This window comes from Mustelus asterias, chromosome 20 (genome assembly GCF_964213995.1).
Source record: "Mustelus asterias chromosome 20, sMusAst1.hap1.1, whole genome shotgun sequence".
NCBI lineage: Eukaryota > Metazoa > Chordata > Chondrichthyes > Carcharhiniformes > Triakidae > Mustelus > Mustelus asterias.
This window is the reverse complement of record NC_135820.1, coordinates 24,439,095-24,461,601: the sequence shown is the minus strand read 5'-3', so window position 1 is coordinate 24,461,601 and position 22,507 is coordinate 24,439,095. Positions and strand designations below refer to the sequence as shown.

The 22,507-nt window shown below is 44.3% G+C and overlaps 1 protein-coding gene across 6 annotated transcripts in view; it reads right to left on the bottom strand.

Annotated features, from left to right (window-relative positions):
• The window catches only part of ppp4r1l (protein phosphatase 4, regulatory subunit 1-like), a 204,106-nt gene that overhangs the window by 141,773 nt on the left and 39,826 nt on the right, over positions 1-22,507 (bottom strand). For 4 of the 6 annotated variants that reach the window (XM_078236343.1, XM_078236347.1, XM_078236344.1 and 1 more), the window contains one exon: positions 4,796-4,902. The exons of 1 other annotated variant lie outside the window; for it this stretch is intronic. In XM_078236343.1, coding sequence (XP_078092469.1) covers positions 4,796-4,902 — 107 coding nt within the window. The remainder of the gene's footprint in view (positions 1-4,795; positions 4,903-22,507) is intronic. One more of the 6 variants, XM_078236346.1, reaches the window with a different exon arrangement.

The window sequence follows — 22,507 nt, the reverse complement described above, 5'->3', positions numbered from 1 at the left end:
AAGCTGCCACTTGCCTAGCACTCCATTCACTATCACTCCTTTCACAACAGTGGTAGCAGTGGGTTCTATCTATAAGATGCACTGCAACAACTCACCAAGGACCCTTCATCAGCACTTTCCAAAGTCATGACCTCGACCACCTAGATGGACAAGGGGAACAGATGCATGAAACACCACCACCTGCAAGTTCCCCTCTAAGCCACACATCATCTGGACTTGGAAATAAGCATCATTTCTTAATTGCTGCTGGGTCAAAATCCTGGAATTCCCTCCTAACAGCACGGTGGATGAACCTGCACCAAATGAACAACAGAGTTTCGAGAAGGCAGCTCACCACCATCATTTCAAGAGCAATTTGGGATGGGCAATAAATGCTAGCCGAGTTAGTGACACACATATCCTGTGAAAGAATTCTAAAGAACTGTTCCACTGACTGTAAATGCAGTGTTAGGTTGAAAAATGGTCACTTCTGTCACACAGTTGAATTTTGTCCCGAAAGATTTGATTGTACTGTTTCGTGGGGAAGAGCAACTATTACTGCACTAACTTTCTTTTATACAATGCAACTCCTTCTTCCCTGGGTTCCCCTGTGCTTTGCAGGCCAAAAGTAAAAGCAATCAAATGACAAGGAACAACAGTTCAAGGACAGCAACCTTAAAAGTGTTAATACATGAGTTATTAAAAGTTAACTTTCAGGTGGAAAAAAAACGGTTGCTGGGCTTCATTGCCAGAAACACCACAAAGACATACAAGGAGGCAATACTGCAATTGTGCCTTCTCTTTAAAGCAATTGTAACTTTTGGACATTCTCTCCAAGGAAAAGATGCGGTTTTAGAAAGGATCCAGAACCAGTGACGACTCACAAGGGCCATTCATTCGATGAGGAGATGGAGCTATATGGCAAGGCGTGAACAAACTTTGGTTATGTTCCTTGCAGACAAGTTGTGATCTATCCAGCGCTGCAGATGTCATAGAGGTTTACAGCATGTAAACAGGTTCTTTGGTCCAACTGGTCCATGCCACCCCTTTGTTTTTAACCACAAAGCTAGTTCCAATTGCTCGCGTTTGGCCCATATCCCACTATAGTCATCTTACCCATGTAACTGTCTAAATGTTTTTTAAAAGACAACATTGAACCCGTCTCTACTACTATCTCTGGTAGCTTGTTCCAGGCACTCACCACCCTCTGGACCCTTTTGTATCTCTCCCCTTAAACCTATGCCCTCTAATTTTAGACTCCCCTACCTTTGGGAAAAGATATTGACTATCGAGCTGATCTGTGCCCCTCATTATTTTATAGACCTCGATATGATCACCCCTCAGCCTCCTATGCTCTAGAAAAAAAAAGTCCCAGTCTATCCAGCCTCTCCTTATAATTCAAACCATCAAATCCTGGTAGCATCCTAGGCAATCTTTTCTGCACTCTTTCTAGTTTAATAATATCCTTTCTATAATAGAGTGACCAGAACTGTATACAGTATTCCAAGTGTGGCCTTACCAATGTCTTGAAGAACTTCAACAAGACGTCCCAACTCCTGTATTCAACGTTCTGACCGATGAAACCAAGCATGCCTCCTTTACCACTCTGTCCATCTGTGACTTCACTTTCAAGGAGCTATGAACCTGTAGCCCTCGATCTCTTTGTTCTGCAACTCTCCCCAATGCCCTACCATTAACTGAATAAGTCATCCCTGGTTCAATCTAGCAACATGCATTTCCTCACAATTATCTAAATTAAACTCATCTGCCATTCGTCAGCCCACTGGCCCAATTGATCAAGATCTCAGCCAAAATATATTCCTGTGATAAAAAAGGAATGTAAGAAAAGGGATAACCAGCCGTGGATAACTAAGGAAATAAGGGAGAGTATGAAATTAAAAACCTATGCGTACAGAGTGGCCAAAACTAGTGGGGAATTAGAAGATTGGGAAAGCTTTAAAAAGCAACAAAGAACTACTAAGAAAGCGATAAAGAAAGGAAAGATAGATTATGAAACTAAACTAGCACAAAATATAAAAACTGATAGTAAAAGTTTTTACAAATATATAAAAAGGAAAAGAGTAGCTAAAGTAAATGTTGGACCCTTAGAAGATGAGAAGGGGGATTTAATAATGGGAAACGAGGAAATGGCCGAGGCCTTAAACAAGTTTTTTGTGTCGGTCTTCATGGTAGAGGACACAAATAGCTTACCGAAAATTGACGGTCGTGGGACTGTAGGGGGTCAGGTCCTTAAAACGATTACTATTACTAAAGAGGTAGTGCTTGGTAGGCTAATGGGACTAAAGGTAGACAAGTCCCCGGGCCCGGATGGAATGCATCCCAGGGTACTGAAAGAAATGGCAGAATGGCGTTGGTTGTAATTTATCAAAATTCGCTGGACTCTGGGGAAGTGCCGGCTGATTGGAAAACAGCTAATGTGACACCACTGTTTAAAAAAAGGAGGTAGACAAAAGGCGGGTAACTACAGGCCGGTTAGCTTAACGTCCATAGTTGGGAAATTGCTGGAATCCATCATTAAAGAAGAAATAGCAGGACACCTGCAAAAAAATGGTTCGCTCAAGCAGACGCAGCATGGATTCATGAAGGGAAAGTCGTGTTTGACAAATTTACTGGATTTTTATGAAGATGTAACGAGTGCGGTTGACAGAGGGGAACCGGTGGATGTGGTGTTTTTGGATTTCCAGAAGGCGTTCAATAAGGTGCCTCACAAAAGGTTGCTGCAGAAGATTAGGAGGGTACACGGAGTTGGGGGTAAAGTGTTAGCGTGGATTGAGGATTGGCTATCTAACAGGAAGCAGAGAGTTGGAATAAATGGGTGCTTTTCTGGTTGGCAGTTGGTGACTAGTGGCGTGCCGCAGGGATCGGTGCTGGGGCCTCAACTGTTTACCATATACATAGACGATCTGGAGGAGGGGACCGAGTGTAGGGTAACAAAGTTTGCGGATGATATAAAGATGAGTGGGAAAGCAAATTGCGTGGAGGATGCGGAAAGTCTGCAGAGAGATTTGGATAGGCTAACTGAGTGAGCGAGGATCTGGCAGATGGAGTATAACGTTGGCAAGTGTGAGGTTATCCACTTTGGAAGGAATAATAGTAAAATGGAATATTATTTAAATGGTGAAAAATTACAACATGCTACTGTGGAGAGGGACCTGGGGGTCCTTGTGCATGAATCGCAAAAACTCAGTTTGCAGGTGCAGCAGGTGATCAAGAAGGCAAATGGAATGTTGGCCTTTATCGCGAGAGGGATGGAGTATAAAAGCAGGGAGGTCTTGCTGCAATTGTACAAGGTACTGGTGAGGCCGCAACTGGAGTACTGTGTGCAATTTTGGTCCCCTTATTTGCGGAAGGAAGTATTGGCCTTGGAGGGAGTACAGAGAAGGTTCACCAGGTTGATACCGGAGATGAGGGGGTTAGCTTATGAGGAGAGATTGAGTAGATTGGGCCTGTACTCGTTGGAGTTTAGAAGGCTGAGGGGAGATCTTATAGAGACATATAAGATAATGAAGGGGCTAGACAGGGTAGAGGCAGAGAGATTCTTTCCACTTAGAAAGGAAACAAGAACTAGAGGACACAGCCTCAAAATAAGGGGGAGTCAGTTTAGGACAGAGTTGAGGAGGAACTTCTTCTCTCAGAGGGTAGCGAATCTCTGGAATTCTCTGCCCATTGACGCAGTGGAGGCTACCTCGTTAAATATGTTTAAGTCACAGGTAGATAGATTTCTGATCAATAAGGGAATTAAGGGTTATGGGGAGTGGGCAGGTAAGTGGAACTAAACCACTATCAGATCAGCCATGATCTTATTGAATGGCGGGGCAGGCTCGAGGGCTAGATGGCCTACTCCTGCTCCTATTTCCTATGTTCTTATGTTCTTATCCCGTTGCAATCCGAGATAACCTTCTTCACTGTCCACTGTGCCACCAATCTTGGTGTCATTTGCAAACTTACTAACCATGCCTCCTAAATTCTCATCCAAATCATTAATACAAATGACAAATAACAGTGGACCCAGCACTGATCCCTGAGGCACACCACTGGTCACAGGCCTCCAGTTTGAAAAACAACCCTCCACAATCAAGCCAATTTTGTATCTGGTGTTGATCCATTATGTTCAACTAACTGAGACAAGTAGTGGAGAGAATACATTCAAACAGACACTGACACAGCATAGACACCAATACAAGCAGACAAGTCACTTCTCACTAAGAGTATAAGAGTATAAATATTTCCATGAGCTTAGCATAGAAAATTCAGATTCATCTGAGAGCAGTGCCCAGAAATCTCTCTGTTGGAAGATGACTACTTAATTAAAAGGAAATCTTGTTTCCATCGCACATTGTAAAAAGAAGCTTGCTTTAATATATTTGCCAGAACTTTCAGAATTACAATGAGGCTCACAACAGTATAAATCACTGGAAGCTGTCATGTATCTTTGACTGTGCCTCTTTGTCAGCCCACCACTTTTGTTCTGTCCTCATAAGAGATTTCATTTCCAAAAACAAATGTTTTAATCTAAATCAATCAGTTTACCTAATCTTTACCAATCATGCCCCTCACCCTCTTACACTGTTTTGATTCTAAAAATAAATACTGAAATGCACCCAGCAAAATATTTTTTAAGAATGATCTTTACACAAAAAGTGTAGCTGCCTGGGAGAGATACGCAAGGCTAACTGCAGTTGTGGAAAGAGAGACCAATGGGTGGAGGAAAGGAGAGTAAAGAGGGAAAATAATGCATCACCTACTTCCGCAAAACACTAGCCCATCACTCAACACTAGGAGGTCACCAACATACCTGTATCTTCAGAGAGTCTGACTATGGTCTCCATGACAGCCAAGAAATCTTTCTCATCATCGCTAAAAGCTCGCAGAACATCCAGGAGCCCTCGAGCAACAATCTGCCTGTTCAAGATGAAAATGCGTCAAAAGTGCTCGTTATTCAAGAAGGAATCATTTGTATAGCACAATGAATTTCACATTAAGACAGTCACACCTTTTGGGTCTTTTCTAATCTTCAGATTATTTTGGCTCTTCTTTCTCGGAGCACTCTCATCGGTGACTCCCAACTCCCCATATCTGCCAATTGCTAGTGTCTACTTTTACCTGGAGAGATTTTGATAATGAACAACAAATGTTGCCCATTTGTTGCTTTACTCACTAAATATTTTTTCTCCAAACCATTTCTGTACGCAATCTTCAAAAATAAAAAACATAATTAAATTAAAAAATTTCAAGCAAATTTAAAAGTGAGTTATGTACATAAGCAACTCACAGTGTAGTCATATATTTACTGGTGAACATATTCCTTGAACAGACAAAATAACAAAATGTTACTACTTTCAAATATATGTTTCTACTTCTTGAAGGAACTTATCAAATTGACCAGTACTGACTGATAGTTTTTCTACTGTTCCCTCATCATAATTAAACTTTTTAAATATCTTTCCTTTTATCACATCACTTGAGATTTTTAAAAAGGATAATCAACCACGTACAAACTGAGCCAACGACACAGTATTAAGTACAAGTTTATTTTCTCCAATCTGTAGCCCATGGTGCTTACAAAGCTATCAAAATAAGCTCACTTCAGAGCTCCAAGTAGAAGCCAATTTTCCTTCTAAAGTTACTTATGTATGATGACTGGATTTACAAGAAAGAACCGCTAAAATCAAAACTTGAAAAGAAATCTTCCCTCACCCTACCACAGGCATAAAAACGAACCAACAAGAAGCCTCGATATTAACTAATCCATTTCCGTCTGGAGTTAATATTTGATGCTGCCATTGTAATTGCCATGGGACCAAATCGAGGAGAGCTAGGGACTATACAAGCGAAACAGTTTGCACCTCAACAGGGTCGGAGCCAATAATCATCATGGGGAGTTTTGCAAATGGTTTTGGGATGGGTTTAAACTATCCTGAGCGTAGATTCAGAAGGGAGAGAAACAAAACTTGGAAAAAAGACACATTAGCCAGCAAGTATGGAAGACAGAAGAAACAAAGGTTGCAAAATAAACAAAAAAAGGCAGTGCTTGATACAATGAATATAGTTGCTTTGAGGGCATAATAACCTTAGAAATACATTACTGAAATGTGTTAAAAAAAGGGCAGCTTAATAATCCTGGTTGTGGCACAAAGGTTGGAGGTGTTGTGGATAGTGTGGAGGGATGTCAGAAGTTGCAGCGAGACATTGATAGGATGCAAGACTGGGCGGAGAAGTGGCAGATGGAGTTCAACCCAAATAAGTGTGAGGTGGTTCATTTTGGCAGGTCAAATAGGATGGCGGAATATAATATTAATGGTAGGACTCTTGGCAGAGTGGAAGATCAGAAGGACCTTGGGGTCCAAGTTCATAGGACGCTCAAAGCAGCTGTGCAGGTTGAGACTGTGGTTAAGAAAGTGTATGGTGTACTGGCCTTCATCAATCGAGGAATTGAGTTTAGGAGTCGTGAGATAATGTTGCAGCTATATAAGACCCTGGTCAGACCACACTTGGAGTACTGTGCTCAGTTCTGGTCGCCTCATTACAGGAAGGATGTGGAAGCCATAGCAAGGGTGCAGAGGAGGTTTACAAGGATGTTGCCTGGGTTGGGGAGCATGCCTTTTGAGGATAGGTTGAGTGAGCTCGGCCTTTTCTCCTTGGAGAGACGAAGGATGAGGGGTGACCTGATAGAGGTGTATAAGATGTTGAGAGGTATTGATCGAGTGGATAGTCGGAGGCTTTTTCCCAAGGCTGAAATGGTTGCCACAAAAGGACACAGGTTTAAGGTGCTGGGGAGTAGGTACAGAGGAGATGTCAGGGGTAAGTTTTTCACTCAGAGGGAGGTGGGTGCGTGGAATGGGCTGCCAGCAACAGTGGTGGAGGCGGATTCGATAATGTCTTTTAAGAGACTTTTAGATAAGTACATGGAACTTAGTAAGATAGAGGATTATAGGTAAGCCTAGTAATCGCTAAGGTAGGGACATGTTCGGCACAACTTTGTGGGCTGAAGGGCCTGTATTGTGCTGTAGTTTTTCTATGTTTCTATCTTTCTATAGGATTGTCAGCCCAGTGTGTAGCAAGGGGGAAGGGGCAATTCTGGATTCGGCTTTAGGGAATTCAGTTCGATAGGTGGCTATATCAATGGGAGAGCATTTTGGTGCTAGTAATCATACTTCAGTTAAAGTTATTAATGGAAAGAGACAACGATAGACCAGGAGTACAAGTTCTTAATTGAGGGAAGGCCAATTTTACAAAGCTGAAATTGGTTAGCAAAAATTGACTGGAATCAGTTAATTGAAGGTAAATCAGTGTCAGACTACTGAGAGGCATTCAAAGAGATCGAGAGGGTTCAGAGCATATGCTCTCATAATATAAAAGGGTAGGTCTCCCAAATCTAGAGACTCTTGGATGTCAAGGAGAATAATGGGTGCAATAAGGCAAAAAAAAGGGAAACTCATGTCAGATATCGAGAGCTCAATACTGCAGAAAGCTTGGAGGACCATAGGAAGTACCGGAGTGAAATTGAAAATGAAATTAGGGAAGCAAAGAGTGGACATCAAAAAAAAAAGTCAGCAAGTAAAAATCAAGAATAACCCAAGTGGTTTTAGAAATACATAAAGAGTAAGAAGATATCTAGGAAAAGATTGGAGCCTGAAGAGAATAATTTTTAATATTTTCCACATTTGGTCTTGCCATCCAAATTTAGGATTTATCCAATAGGAATAACATTCAAAATCTCCAGCTCATTAAGTTCAAACAAGATAAATCAGCAAGTTAAGAAACAGAAGTACAAATAGGATTGAGTTGGCTAGACTTTATAGTGTAGTACGTATCTCAGATATACAGTGTCTGCCCTACAGGTTAAACACAGTAAGAAGTTTAACAACACCAGGTTAAAGTCCAACAGGTTTATTTGGTAGCAAAAGCCACTAGCTTTCGGAGCCTTAAGCCCCTTCTTCAGGTGAGTGGGAATTCTGTTCACAAACAGGGCATATAAAGACACAAACTCAATTTACAGAATAATGGTTGGAATGCGAATACTTACAGCTAATCAAGTCTTTAAGATACAAACAATGTGAGTGGAGAGAGCATTAAGGCAGGTTAAAGAGATGTGTATTGTCTCCAGACAGCCAGGCTGGAGACAATACACATCTCTTTAACCTGTCTTAATGCTCTCTCCACTCACATTGTTTGTACCTTTAAGACTTGATTAGCTGTAAGCATTCGCATTCCAACCATTATTCTGTAAATTGAGTTTGTGTCTTTATATGCCCTGTTTGTGAACAGAATTCCCACTCACCTGAAGAAAGGGCTTAAGGCTCCGAAAGCTTGTGGCTTTTGCTACCAAATAAACCTGTTGGACTTTAACCTGGTGTTGTTAAACTTCTTACTGTGTTTACCCCAGTCCAACGCCGGCATCTCCACATCATGACTACAGGTTAAAGCCAGGTGATGTTGCAACATTCGAGAAGAAACATCAATCTCCAATATTTACAGATCCCTCAAGACATTGCATTTTTGTGAAAAATAGGAAGTAGGCAACACCCACTTAACTATTAAATACTGAAAAGCAATTCCAAACATTAAAACTTGGAACTGCAGGTCTGCTTTGGCTATTTGTACAAGAACAATCTAAATGACTTTTCAATTCTTACCCTTCGCCTAACCTGACAATCTTGGACTTTGTTTAACTTAAATCATTGAACTGTCTCTATTCAAAAATCCCATTGCCTCTAACTTGGCAGCAAATACACTGAGATTTAGCCATCAGATTGGATGCACTGACGTAAACAGCCCAGTCAGTGTGTACAGATAAAGGATGGCTGCTGCTTCAAACTGTCTTTTTGACAAATAATGATTGAAAGGCCCTAGACCCAAGGGAAACTCCCTGTATCACTACCTCTTCCAATTCGGTTCAGTAAACACAGTTGCCCGAGAGACATATGTTCAAAAGTAAAGGCAACCCCCAAAAAACATTGTAAACAAATGACAAGTCAGTCAGTATCTGGCAAAGAGAAATGATAGGCTCAGTGTTTCAGGCCAAGTCCTTCTTCAGAATTAAAAAAAATAAAAACGTTAATAGAAACTGGACAAAAAAAAACCAGCAAGAGAAAAACCAAATGGATACTCCCAACACCGCGGGGGAATATTGGTGGAATAACTGGGAACCTGCTTTTCAATTTTAAAAAAAGTTGTGAATGAACACAGAAAATGTTGGAGACATTCAGCAGGTAAGGCAGTATCTGATGAGAGAAGCAGAGTTAACATTCTGCTTTCAGACGGATGCTTCCAAAATTGCAGATTTGATGATGAAAGGACCCTCTGAGAAAACGGAGAGTAGGAATTAAAGAAACAAAGGAAATGAACAATCAGCTCACAATGAGAGAATGGGAAAACACAAAATCTGCACATCAGATCAGAAATTGAAAGACTAACTGTTTGACAGGACAGTTTTTAAAAAGGGCGAAAGCAGATCAAAGGGGATGCAGACCCTCTGACATCCTCCCAAACAATTGAAGAGCCAATATGTATGACAGCGAGTGAGAAATACAGCGTGCAAACCTGATTTGCATTTATATTGTGCTTTCCACAACTCAAGATGGACAAAGTACTTTACAGCCAATAAAGTACATTTGAAGAATAGTCACTGTTGAAATGTTGGAAACATAGCAGCCAATTGGAACATAGAAAGCTGCCACAAACAGCAATACGACAATAGTAAAAAAAAGAGGAAATGCTGGAAAACTGCAACAGGTCTGGCAGGACGTGAGGTGCGATTTGTGGCTGCAGTAAAAAGGGTAAGGGATTAACTTTATTTTCATTACTTTTTCGCTGGGTTTCTTTTTTACGAGTTTAAGGGAAAAGCGGAAGTAGGCCGGGCGCGGGGTGACCGGGGAAAAAAAAAATTTTTTTTAAGCGCGCGGGAGGTTTAAAAAGCAGGCCGCACTATCCAGCGGGCAGCGGAGTGAGCAGGTAGGAGAGTGAGGGCTGAAGGGCTTTGGCTCAACGGGCTTAGGAGGAAACGTGCGAAGGAGGGTAGGTTTAGTTTTTAGTTGTTTCACCTTTTAAATCTTCAGTTCTTTCCCTGTGGAATCTGAAGAAAAGGGGCATTATGAATGTGAAGCCACTTTGCTGTTCTCAGTGCCTGATGTGGGAGGTCGTGGAGTCTCCTAGCCTCCCAAGAGTGCATATCTGCGCTGGGTGCGTCGAACTGCAGCTCCTAAGGGACCGAGTTAGGGAACTGGAGCTGCAGCTCAAGGACATTCGTCTGGTCAGGGAAAGCGAGGAGGTGATAGATAGGAGTTATAGCAGGTGGTCACACCGAGGCCACAAGAGGCAGACAAGTGGGTCACAGTCAGGAAAGGGAAAAGTCAGGTGGTAGAGAGTACCCCAGTGGTTGTGCCCCTTAAAAGTAAGTACTCTTGTTTGAGTACTTTGGAGTGGACAGCCCACCTGGTGGAAGCAGCAGTGGTCATGCCTCCGGCGCGGAGTCCGGCCTTGTAGCACAGAAGGGTAAGGAAAGGAGGAGGAAGGCAGTGGTGATCGGGGACTCGACAGTGACGGGGTCAGACAGACGTTTTTGTGGAGGAAGTCGAGAAACGCGGATGGTGGTTTGCCTCCCTGGTGCCGGGATCAGGAATGTTTCTAACCGTATCCAAGAAATCCCTCAAGTGGGAGGGAGAGGACCCAGAGGTTGTGGTGCATACTGGTACCACTGACATAGGCAGGAAAGGGGAAGGGGTTATGAAAAGTGAGTATAGGAAGTTAGGTAGGGAGTTAAGAAGAAGGAACGCAAAGGTAGTAATCTCGGGATTGCTGCCTGTGCCACGAGACAGTGAGGGAGGAACGAAATAAGGTGGAGGATAAATGTGTGGCTGAGGGATTGGAGCAGGGGTCAGGGATTCAGGTTCCTGGATCATTGGGACCTCTTTAGGGGCAGGTGCAACCTGTACAAAAAGGACGAGTTTCACTTAAATCCCAGGGGGACCAATATCCTGGTGGGAAAGTTTGCTAAGGCTACTGGGGAGTGTTTAAACTAGAATGGTTGGGGGGTGGGAATCAAAATGAGGTGACTGGGAGAGAGGTGGTTAGCTTAAAAATAAAAGGGGCTTGTAGACAGTGTGAGAGGGAGGATACGCAAGTGACGGAGAAGGGGAGCTCTCAGACCGAAGGATTGAGATGTGTGTATTTTAATGCAAGGAGTGTAGTGAACAAAATGGATGAGCTTAGAGCGTGGATCACTACTTGGAAGTGTGATGTGGTGGTCATTACAGAAACTTGGTTATCTCAGGGACAGGACTGGATGCTTCAAGTGCCAGGTTTCAGATGTTTCAGGAGGGACAGGGAAGGAGGCAAAAGAGGTGGGGGAGTGGCACTGTTGATCAGGGATAGTGTCACGGCTGTAGAAAAGATGGATGCCACAGAGGGATTGTCGACGGAATCTCTGTGGGTGGAGGTTCACAACAGGAAGGGATCAATAACTTTACTGGGTGTTTTCTATAGGCCGTCCAATAGTAGCAGGAATGTGGAGGAGCAGATTGGGAAGCAGATCATGGAGAGATGTGATAATAAGAGTGGTCGTGATGGGAGATTTTAATTTCCCAAATATCGATTGGAATATCACTAGGGTAAGGGGTTTAGATGGGGAGGAGTTTGTTAGGTGTGTTCAGGAGGGTTTCCTGACACTGTGTGTGGATAAGCCTACAAGAGGAGAGGCTGTACTTGATTTGGTATTCGGGAATGAACCTGGGCAGGTGTCAGATCTCTCAGTGGGAGAGCATTTTGGGGATAGTGATCATAACTCTATCTCCTTTACATTAGCATTGGCGAGAGATAGGATCAGTCAAGCTAGGAAAGTGTTTATTTGGAGTAAGGGCAATTATGAGGCTATTAGGCAGGAAATTAGAGGCATAAATTGGAAGGAGGTTTTCTCAGGGAAATGTACAGAAGAAATGTGGCAAATTTTCAAGGAAAATTTGTCTGGAGCTCTACACAGCAACGCTCCAATGAGACAGGGGAGTTATGGTAGGTCACAGGAACCATGGTGCACAAAAGCTGTAACGAATTTAGTCAAGAAGAAAAGAAAAGCCTGAAAAAGGTTCAGGGAGCTAGGTAATGTTAGAAATCTAGAAGAGTATACGAGTCGTAGGAAGGAACTTAAGAGGGAATTTAGAAGAGCAAGAAGGGGCCATGAGAAGGCCTTGGCAGACAGGATAAAGGAAAACCCCAAGGCATTCTACAAGTATGTTAAGAGCAAGAGGATAAGATGTGAAGGAGTAGGACCTATCAAATGTTAAGGTTGGAAAGTTTGTATAGAACCGGTAGAAATGGCAGAGGTACTCAATGAATACTTTGCTTCAGTATTCACAGTGGAAAAGGATCTTGGTAGTTGCAGTGCAGACCTGCAGTGGACTGAGAAGATTGAGCATGTGGACATTAGGAAAGAGGATGTGTTGGAGCTTTTGAAAAGCATCAAGTTAGATAAATCGCCGGGACCGGATGGGATGTACCCCAGGTTACTGTGGGAGGCGAGGGAAGAGATTGCTGAGCCTCTCAGGGACAAAGGAGGGGAATTATACTTAGAACCCAAGGGAATAGGGGAGATCCTAAATGAATACTTTGCATCGGTATTCACGAAGAAGAGGGACGTGTTAACCGGAGTGTCTCGGAGGGAGGTGTTGACCCGTTAGAGAAAATCTCCATTACAAGGGAGGAAGTGTTAGGTTTTTTAGGAAACATTAAAACTGACAAAGCCCCAGGGCCTGATGGCATCTATCCTCGACTGCTCAGGGAGACGAGAGATGAAATTGCTGGGCCTCTGATGGAAATCTTTGTCACTTCTTTGGACACAGGTGAGGTCCCTGAGGATTGGAGGATAGCGAATGTGGTCCCGTTGATTAAGAAGGGTAGCAGGGATAACCCAGGAAATTATAGGCCGGTGAGCTTGACGTCCGTGGTAGGGAAGTTGTTGGAGAGGATTCTTAGAGACAGGATGCATGTGCATTTAGAACGGAACAATCTCATTGGTGACAGACAGCATGGTTTTGTAAGAGGGAGGTCGTGCCTTACAAATTTGGTGGAGGTTTTTGAGGAAGTGACAAAAACAGTTGACGAAGGAAGGGCCGTGGATGTCATCTATATGGATTTCAGTCAGGCATTTGACAAAGTCCCACATGGCAGGTTGGTTAAGAAGGTTAAGGCTCATGGGATACAAGGAGAATTGGCTAGATGGGTGGAGAACTGGCTTGGCCATAGGAGACAGAAGGTAGCAGTCGAAGGGTCTTTTTCCGGCTGGAGGTCTGTGACCAGTGGTGTTCCGCAGGGCTCTGTACTGGGACCTCTGCTATTTGTGATATATATAAATGATTTGGAAGAAGGTGTAACTGGTGCTATCAGCAAGTTTGCGGATGACACAAAGATGGCTGGACTTGCGGATAGCGATGAGCATTGTCGGGCAATACAGCAGGATATAGATAGGCTGGAAAATTGGGCGCAGAGGTGGCAGATGGAATTTAATCCAGATAAATGCGAAGTGATGCATTTTGGAAGAAATAATGTAGGGAGGAGTTATACAATAAATGCCAGAGCCATCAAGAGTATAGAAACACAGAGGGACCTAGGTGTGCAAGTCCACAAATCCTTGAAGGTGGCAACATAGGTGGAGAAGGTGGTGAAGAAGGCATATGGTATGCTTGCCTTTATAGGACGGGGTATAGAGTATAAAAGCTGGAGTCTGATGATGCAGCTGTATAGAACGCTGGTTAGGCCACATTTGGAGTACTGCGTCCAGTTCTGGTCGCCGCACTACCAGAAGGACGTGGAGGCGTTAGAGAGAGTGCAGAGAAGGTTTACCAGGATGTTGCCTGGTATGGAGGGTCTTAGCTATGAGGAGAGATTGGGTAAACTGGGGTTGTTCTCCCAGGAAAGACGGAGAATGAGGGGAGATCTAATAGAGGTGTACAAGATTATGAAGGGGATAGATAGGGTAAACGGTGAGAAGCTTTTTCCCAGATCAGAAATGACGATCACGAGGGGTCATGGGCTCAAGGTGAGAGGAGCGAAGTATAACTCAGATATTAGAGGGATGTTTTTTTACACAGAGAGTGGTAGGGGCCTGGAATGCTCTGCCAAGTAGGGTGGTGGAGGCAGACATGGTGACATCGTTTAAGACTTACCTGGATAGTCACATGAGCAGCCTGGGAATAGAGGGATACAAACGATTGGTCCAGTTGGACCAAGGAGCGGCACAGGCTTGGAGGGCCGAAGGGCCTATTTCCTGTGCTGTACTGTTCTTTGTTCTCTGGTGATGATCTTTGCGTCGTCAATGGAGACGGGAGAGGTTCCAGAGGATTGGAGGATCGCGGATGTGGTTCCGTTATTCAAGAAAGGGAGAAGAGATAGCCCGGGAAATTATAGACCAGTGAGTCTAACCTCAGTGGTTGGTAAGTTGATGGAGAAGATCCTGAGAGGCAGGATTTATGAACATCTGAAGAGGAATAGTATGATCAGAAATAGCCAGCATGGCTTTGTCCAAGGCAGATCATGCCTTACGAGCCTAATTAAATTTTTTGAAGATGTAACTAGGCACATAGATGAGGGAAGAGCGGTAGATGTAGTTTATATGGATTTCAGCAAGGCGTTTGATAAGGTGCCCCATGCAAGGCTCATTGAGAAAGTGAAGGGGCATGGGATACAAGGGGACATTGCTTTGTGGATTCAGAACTGGCTTGCCCACAGAAGGCAAAGAGTGGTTGTAGATGGGTCCTTTTCAACATGGAGGTCAGCCACCAGTGGAGTGCCCCAGGGATCTCTTCTGGGACCCTTGCTCTTTGTGATTTTTATAAATGACCAGGATGAGGAAGTGGAAGGATGGGTTGGCAAGTTTGCTGATGACACAAAGGTTGGTGGTGTTGTGGATAGTGTAGAGGGATGTCAGCAGCTGCAACGAGACATAGATAAGATGCAAGACTGGGCGGAGAAGTGGCAGATGGACTTCAACCCAGATAAGTGTGTGGTGGTTCATTTTGGCACGATACAATAGGATGAAAGAATATAATATTAAGGGTAAGACACTTGGCAGTGTGGAAGATCAGAAGGATCTTGGGGTCCAGGTTCATAGGACGCTCAAAGCAGCATCGCAGGTAGAGGCTGTGGTTAAGAAGGCGTATGGAATACTGGCCTTCATCAATAGAGGAATTGAGTTTGGAAATCGGGAGATAATGCTGCAGCTGTATAGGACCCTGGTCAGACCCCACCTGGAGTACTGTGCCCAGTTCTGGTCGCCTCATTACAGAAAGGATGTGGAAGCCATAGAAAGTGTGCAGAGGCGATTTACAAGGATGTTGCCTGGATTAGGTGGCATGCCTTATGAGGATAGGTTGAGAGAGCTAGGTGTTTTCTCCTTGGAGAGGCGAAGGATGAGAGGTGACCTGATAGAGGTGTATAAGATGTTGAGAGGTATTGATAGAGTGGATTCTCAGAGGCTTTTACCCAGGGCTGAAATGGTTGCCACAAGAGGTCACAGGTTTAGGGTGCTGGGGAGTAGGTATAGAGGAGATGTTAGGGGTAAGTTTTTCACTCAAAGGATGGTGGGTGCATGGAATCGGCTGCCAGTAGTGGTGGTGGATTCGATAGGGTCTTTTAAGAGACTTTTGGATAAGTTCATGGAAGTTAGTAAGATAGAGGGTTATAGGTAAGCCTAGTAGGTAGGGACATGTTCGGCGCAACTTGTGGGCTGAAGGGCCTGTTTGTGCTGTAGCTTTTCTATGTTCTATGTTCTAGCACCTGTGAAAATGGAAACAAAGTTAATGTTTTCAGTCCGTAAGACTCTTCTTCAGAGTATTATGACAACCTGTGTCAGTAACAATGGTAGACAGATAGCCTCAGCCACCAGGAGAAATTCTGCTGCTTTTCTTCAAAATAGTGCCATGTGATCTTTTATGTCCACAAAGCTGAGACCATCCCTGTCCTTTAACACTAAAACTGAAGGACGACATCCTCAAATGATGCAGCATTCCCTTAGTAATACACTGGAGTGGCAGTCTAGATTTTTGTTCAAGTCACTGATGTGGGACCAGTGAGCTGGTGCACGCCAGTGGGAGAGAGACTGCAGCTGGAGTGAGATTTTAGTTAGAGTGAGGGTATCGGGAATTTGGAGCTGAGTGGGAATTCGGTGTTGAGTGAGAAAGAGATGCTCACCTTTGGGAGGAGCAGAGATGTGGACCTGTGAGGGAGACTCAAGGGCAAGTGAAAGGTCGAAGGAAATCTACAGTGCCGTTACAGCCAGCAGGTAAATGATTGGCTGGTGACTGGTAAGGAGATTTTTCTTTTCTTTTTTCTCTTGGCATTGTAGTTGTTGGACACTACAATAGTATTTCCGTGTAATTTCTGTGGTTTATAGTTTGCAAAGGTTATGATCGTTAGCAACGAGGAGTAGGAAAGAAGAATTGGATATAATCTGAAACAAAACATCTCTCAAAAAGTTTAATTTAAAGTGGTAAGACATGACAGGAGAGCTCCAAGCCGTGGTTTGCTCCTCTTGGCAGGCTGGGGACAGTTCCAGTCCCCCGGGTCAGCATGTGTGCAGGAAGTGTCTCCAGCTACAGTTCCTGGAAGTTTGAGTTTCAGTGCTGGAGCGACTGCTGGAGACACTGTGGAGCATCCGCGAGTCAGAATATCGTGGCGAGCACATATAGAGAGGTGGCCACAAAAATGCCTGTCTATTCCCCTATAACTATTGCACTGGCACACATTTTACCCCTCCCCTCTGCTGCTGAACCAACCATGGTGCAACGAGTTTGGCTGCTGCTGCTTTCCCTGAGAGCTCATTCCCCTCAACAGTATCCAAAAGGGTATATCTGTTTTGCAGGGGAATGGCCACAGGAGATTCCTGCACTACCTGCCTATCTCTCTTGCTCTGCCTGGTGGTCACCCATTCCCTTCCTGCCTTCGGAGTCTTGCAGGCTCAGACTCCGAAGGCAGGAAGGGAATGGGTGACCACCAGGCAGAGCAAGAGAGATAGGCAGGTAGTGCAGGAATCTCCTGTGGCCATTCCCCTGCAAAACAGATATACCCTTTTGGATACTGTTGAGGGGAATGAGCTCTCAGGGAAAGCAGCAGCAGCCAAACTCGTTGCACCATGGTTGGTTCAGCAGTAGAGGGGAAGGGTAAAAAGTGTGCCAGTGCAATAGTTATAGGGGAATAGACAGGCATTTTTGTGGCCACAAATGAGACTCCAGGATGGTATGTTGCCTCCCTGGTGCGAGTGTCAAAGATGTCTTGGAGTGGGTACAGGACATTCTGGAGGGGGCAGGGTGAACAGCCAGTAGTCATGGTACACATCGGGACAAGCGACATGGGTAAAAAAGGGGATGAGGTCCTAAAATGCAGAATACAGGGAGCTAGGAAGAAAGTTAAGAAATTGGACCTCAAAAGGTAGTGATCTCAGGATTACTACCGGCGCCACCTGCTAGTCAGAGTAGAAATGACAGGATATGTTGGATGAATATGTGGCTGAAGAAATGGTGTCAGGCGGAGGGTTTCAGATTCCTGGGGCATCGGGACTGGTTCTGGGGGAGGTGGGACCTGTACAAACTGGATGGGTTACACCTGGGCAGGACTGGGACTGATGTCGTGAGGGAATGTTTGCTAGAGCGGTTGGGAGGGTTTAAATTAATATACCATTGGGTTGAGAATCTATGTAAGGAGTCAGAGAAGGAGGGAGCAAGGGCAAAAACAAAAGGCAGAAAAGGGAATCAGAAAAGTGTTAGGCAGAGACAAAATTCAAACAGGGCTATAGAGAAAAATATTGGGAGCGAGACAAACAATGTTAAAAAGTCAAGCTTAAAGGCTCTGTGCCTTAACGCGCGGAACATTTGCAATAAAGTGGGTGAACTAATCGCGCAGATAGATGTAAACGGGTGCGATATAATTGGGATTATGGAGACATGGCTGCAGGGTGACCAGTAATGGGAACTGAATGTCCCAAGGTATTCAGTATTTAGGAAGGACAGGCATAAAAGATGGTGGAGTGGCACTACTAGTTAAAGAGGAAATTAACACAATAGTGAGAAAGGATATTAGCTCTGGCAAAGTGGAGTCTGTATGGTAGAGTTGAGAAATACCAAGGGACAAAAAAAATTAGTGGGTGTCATATATAGAACCCCAAACTGCACTGGTGATGTTGGGAATGGCATTAAACACAAAATTAGAGATGCATGTGATAAGGGAATATTGGTGATCATAGATGATTTTAATCTGCACATAGATTGGGCAAATCAAATTAGCCACAATGCTGTTGAGGAGGAATTCCTGAAGTGTATATAGGATGGTTATCTTGACCAATATGTGGAGGAACCAACTAGAGAGCAGGCCATCTTAGACTGGGTACTGTGTAATGAGAAGGGATAGACAGGGACTTATTAGGGAGAGTCAACATGGCTTTGTGCGTGGTAGGTCATGTTTGACCAATCTATTAGAGTTTTTCGAGGAGGTTACCAGGAAAGTGGATGAAGGGAAGGCGGTGGATGTTGTCTACCTGGATTTCAGCAAGGCCTTTGACAAGGTCCCTCATGGGAGGTTAGTTAGGAAGGTTCAGTCGCTAGGTATACATGGGGAGGTAGTAAATTGGATTAGACACTGGCTCAATGGAGGGGGAAACCATGCAGACGCTACGACAACGGATGAATGAACACCGCTCGACAATCACCAGGCAAGACTGTTCTCTTCCTGTGGGGGAGCACTTCAGCAGTCACGGGCATTCAGCCTTGGATCTTCAGGTAAACGTTCTCCAAGGTGGCCTTCACGACACACGACAGCGCAGAGTCACTGAGCAGAAACTGATAGCCAAGTTCCGCACACATGAGGACGGTCTAAACCGGGATGTTGGATTTATGTCACATTATCAGTAACCCCCACAGCTTGACCCCTGGACTTGCACAATTTCACAAGCTGTACTGTCTGGAGACAATACACATCTCTTTAACCTGTGTTGAATGCTCCCTCCACCCACATTGTCTGTGCATTTAAGACCTGGCTGGCTGTAGAGATTTGCATTCTAATCAGTATTCTGTAATTTGATTTCTGTGTCTGTGCCCTGTTTGAGAATAGAGACCACTCCATCTGACGAAGGAGCATTGCTCCGAAAGCTTATGGTATTTGCTACCAAATAAACCTGTTGGACTTTAACCTGGTGTTGTGAGACTTCTTACTGTCAATGGAAGAAGCCAGAGAGTGGTTGTGGAGGATTGCTTCTCTGAGTGGAGGCCTGTGACCAGTGGTGTGCCGCAGGGATCGGTGTTGGGTCCATTGTTGTTTGTCATCTATATCAATGATCTGGATGATAATGTAGTAAATTGGATCAGCAAGTTTGCTGATGACAAGAGGTGAGGCCACATTGGATTTGGTACTGGGAAATGAACCGGGCCAAGTGTTAGATTTGGTTGTGGGAGAGCACTTTGGAGATAGTGACCACAATTCGGTGTCTTTTGTTATTGCAATGGAGAGGGCCGTACGGCAGGGCAAGGTTTACATTTGGGGGAGAGGTAATTATGATGCAATTAGGCAAGAATTAGGGGGCATAAGTTGGGAACAGAAACTGTCAGGGAAAGGCACTAATGAAAAGTGGAACTTTTTCAAGGAACAAATACTGGGTGTCCTTGATAGGTATGTCCCTGTCAGGCAGGGAGGAAATGGCCGAGCGAGGGAACCATGGTTCACGAAAGTGGTGGAATGTCTTGTGAAAAGGAAGAGGGAAGCTTATGTAGGGATGAGGAAACAAGGTTCAGATGGCTCGATTGAGGGTTACAAGTTAGCAAGGGACGAGCTGAAAAAGGGGCTTAGGAGAGCTAGGATGGAACATGAGAAGTCCTTGGTGGGTCGGATCAAGGAAAACCCCAAGGCTTTTTACTCTTATGTGAGGAATAAAAGAATGACCAGGGTGAGGTTAGGGCCGGTCAAGGACAGTAGTGGGAACTTGTGTATGGAGTCAGTAGAGATAGGCGAGGTGATGAATGAATACTTTTCTTCAGTGTTCACCAAGGAGAGGGGTCATGTTTTTGAGGAAGAGAAGGTGTTACAGGCTAATAGGCTGGAGGAAATAGATGTTCGGAGGGAGGATGTACTGGCAGTTTTGAATAAACTGAAGGTCGATAAGTCCCCTGGGCCTGATGAAATATATCCTAGGATTCTTTGGGAGGCAAGGGATGAGATTGCAGAGCCTTTGGCTTTGATCCTTGGGTCCTCACTGTCCACGGGGATGATGCCAGAGGACTGGAGAATGGCGAATGTTGTTCCTCTGTTTAAGAAAGGGAATAGAAATGACCCTGGTAATTATAGACCAGTTAGTCTTACTTCGGTGGTTGGTAAATTGATGGAAAAGGTCCTTAGGGATGGGATTTACGACCATTTAGAAAGATGCGGATTAATCCGGGATAGTCAGCATGGATTCGTGAAGGGCAGTCGTGCCTCACAAATTTGATTGAATTTTTTGAGGAGGTAACTAAGTGTGTTGATGAAGGTCGGGCAGTTGATGTCATATACATGGATTTTAGTAAGGCGTTTGATAAGGTCCCCCATGGTCGGCTTATGATGAAAGTGAGGAGGTGTGGGATAGAGGGAAAGTTGGCCGATTGGATAGGTAACTGGCTATCTGATCGAAGACAGAGGGTGGTGGTGGATGGAAAATTTTCGGATTGGAGGCAGGTTGCTAGCGGAGTGCCGCAGGGATCAGTGCTTGGTCCTCTGCTCTTTGTGATTTTTATTAATGACTTAGAGGAGGGGGCTGAAGGGTGGATCAGTAAATTTGCTGATGACACCAAGATTGGTGGAGTAGTGGATGAGGTGGAGGGCTGTTGTAGGCTGCAAAGAGACATAGATAGGATGCAAAGCTGGGCTGAAAAATGGCAAATGGAGTTTAACCCTGATAAATGTGAGGTGATTCATTTTGGTAGGACTAATTTAAATGTGGATTACAGGGTCAAAGGTAGGGTTCTGAAGACTGTGGAGGAACAGAGAGATCTTGGGGTCCATATCCACAGATCTCTAAAGGTTGCCACTCAAGTGGATAGAGCTGTGAAGAAGGCCTATCGTGTGTTAGCTTTTATTATGTGGAGATGCCGGCGTTGGACTGGGGTAAACACAGTAAGAAGTTTAACAACACCAGGTTAAAGTCCAACAGGTTTATTTGGTAGCAAAAGCCACACAAGCTTTCGAGGCTCTGAGCCCCTTCTTCAGGTGAGTGGGAATTCTGTTCACAAACAGAACTTATAAAGACACAGACTCAATTTACATGAATAATGGTTGGAATGTGAATACTTACAACAGTTGTAAGTATTCGCATTCCAACCATTATTCATGTAAATTGAGTCTGTGTCTTTATAAGTTCTGTTTGTGAACAGAATTCCCACTCACCTGAAGAAGGGGCTCAGAGCCTCGAAAGCTTGTGTGGCTTTTGCTACTAAATAAACCTGTTGGACTTTAACCTGGTGTTGTTAACCCTTCTTACTTAGCTTTTATTAACAGGGGGTTGGAGTTTAAGAGCTGTGGGGTTATGCTGCAAGTGTACAGGACCTTGGTGAGACCACATTTGGAATATTGTGTGCAGTTCTGGTCACCTCACTATAAGAAGGATGTGGAAGTGCTGGAAAGAGTGCAGAGGAGATTTACCAGGATGCTGCCTGGTTTGGAGGGTAGGTCTTATGAGGAAAGGTTGAGGGAGCTAGGGCTGTTCTCTCTGGAGCGTCGGAGGCTGAGAGGAGACTTAATAGAGGTTTATAAAATGATGAAGGGGATAGATAGAGTGAACATTCAAAGACTATTTCCTCGGGTGGATGGAGCTATTACAAGGGGGCATAACTATAGGGTTCATGGTGGGAGATATAGGAAGGATATCAGAGGTAGGTTCTTTACGCAGAGAATGGTTGGGGTGTGGAATGGACTGCCTGCAGTGATAGTGGAGTCAGACACTTTAGGAACATTTAAGCGGTTATTGGATAGACACATGGAGCACACCAGGATGATAGGGAGTGGGATAGCTTGATCTTGGTTTCGGATGAAGCTCGGCACAACATCGTGGGCCGAAGGGCCTGTTCTGTGCTGTGCTGTTCTATGTTCATGATACAAAGATTGGAGGGATAGTGGACAGTGAGGAAGGTTTTCAAAGCTTGTAGAGGGATTTGGACCAACTAGAAAAATGGGCTGAAAAATGGCAAATGGAATTTAACGCAGACAAGTATGAGATATTGCACATTGGAAGGACAAACCAAAGTAGAACGTACAGGGTAAATGGTAGGACTCTGAAGAGTGCAGTTGAACAGAGGGATCTGGGAATACAGGTAGAGAATTCCCTAAAAGTGACGTCACAGGTGGATAGGGTCGTAAAGAGTGCCTTTGGTACATTGGCCTTTATAAATCGGAGTATCGAGTATAAAAGTTGGAGTGTTATGGTAAGGTTATATAAGGCATTGGTGAGGCCGAATTTGGAGTATTGTGTACAGTATTGGTCACCTAGTTACAGGAAGGATGTAAA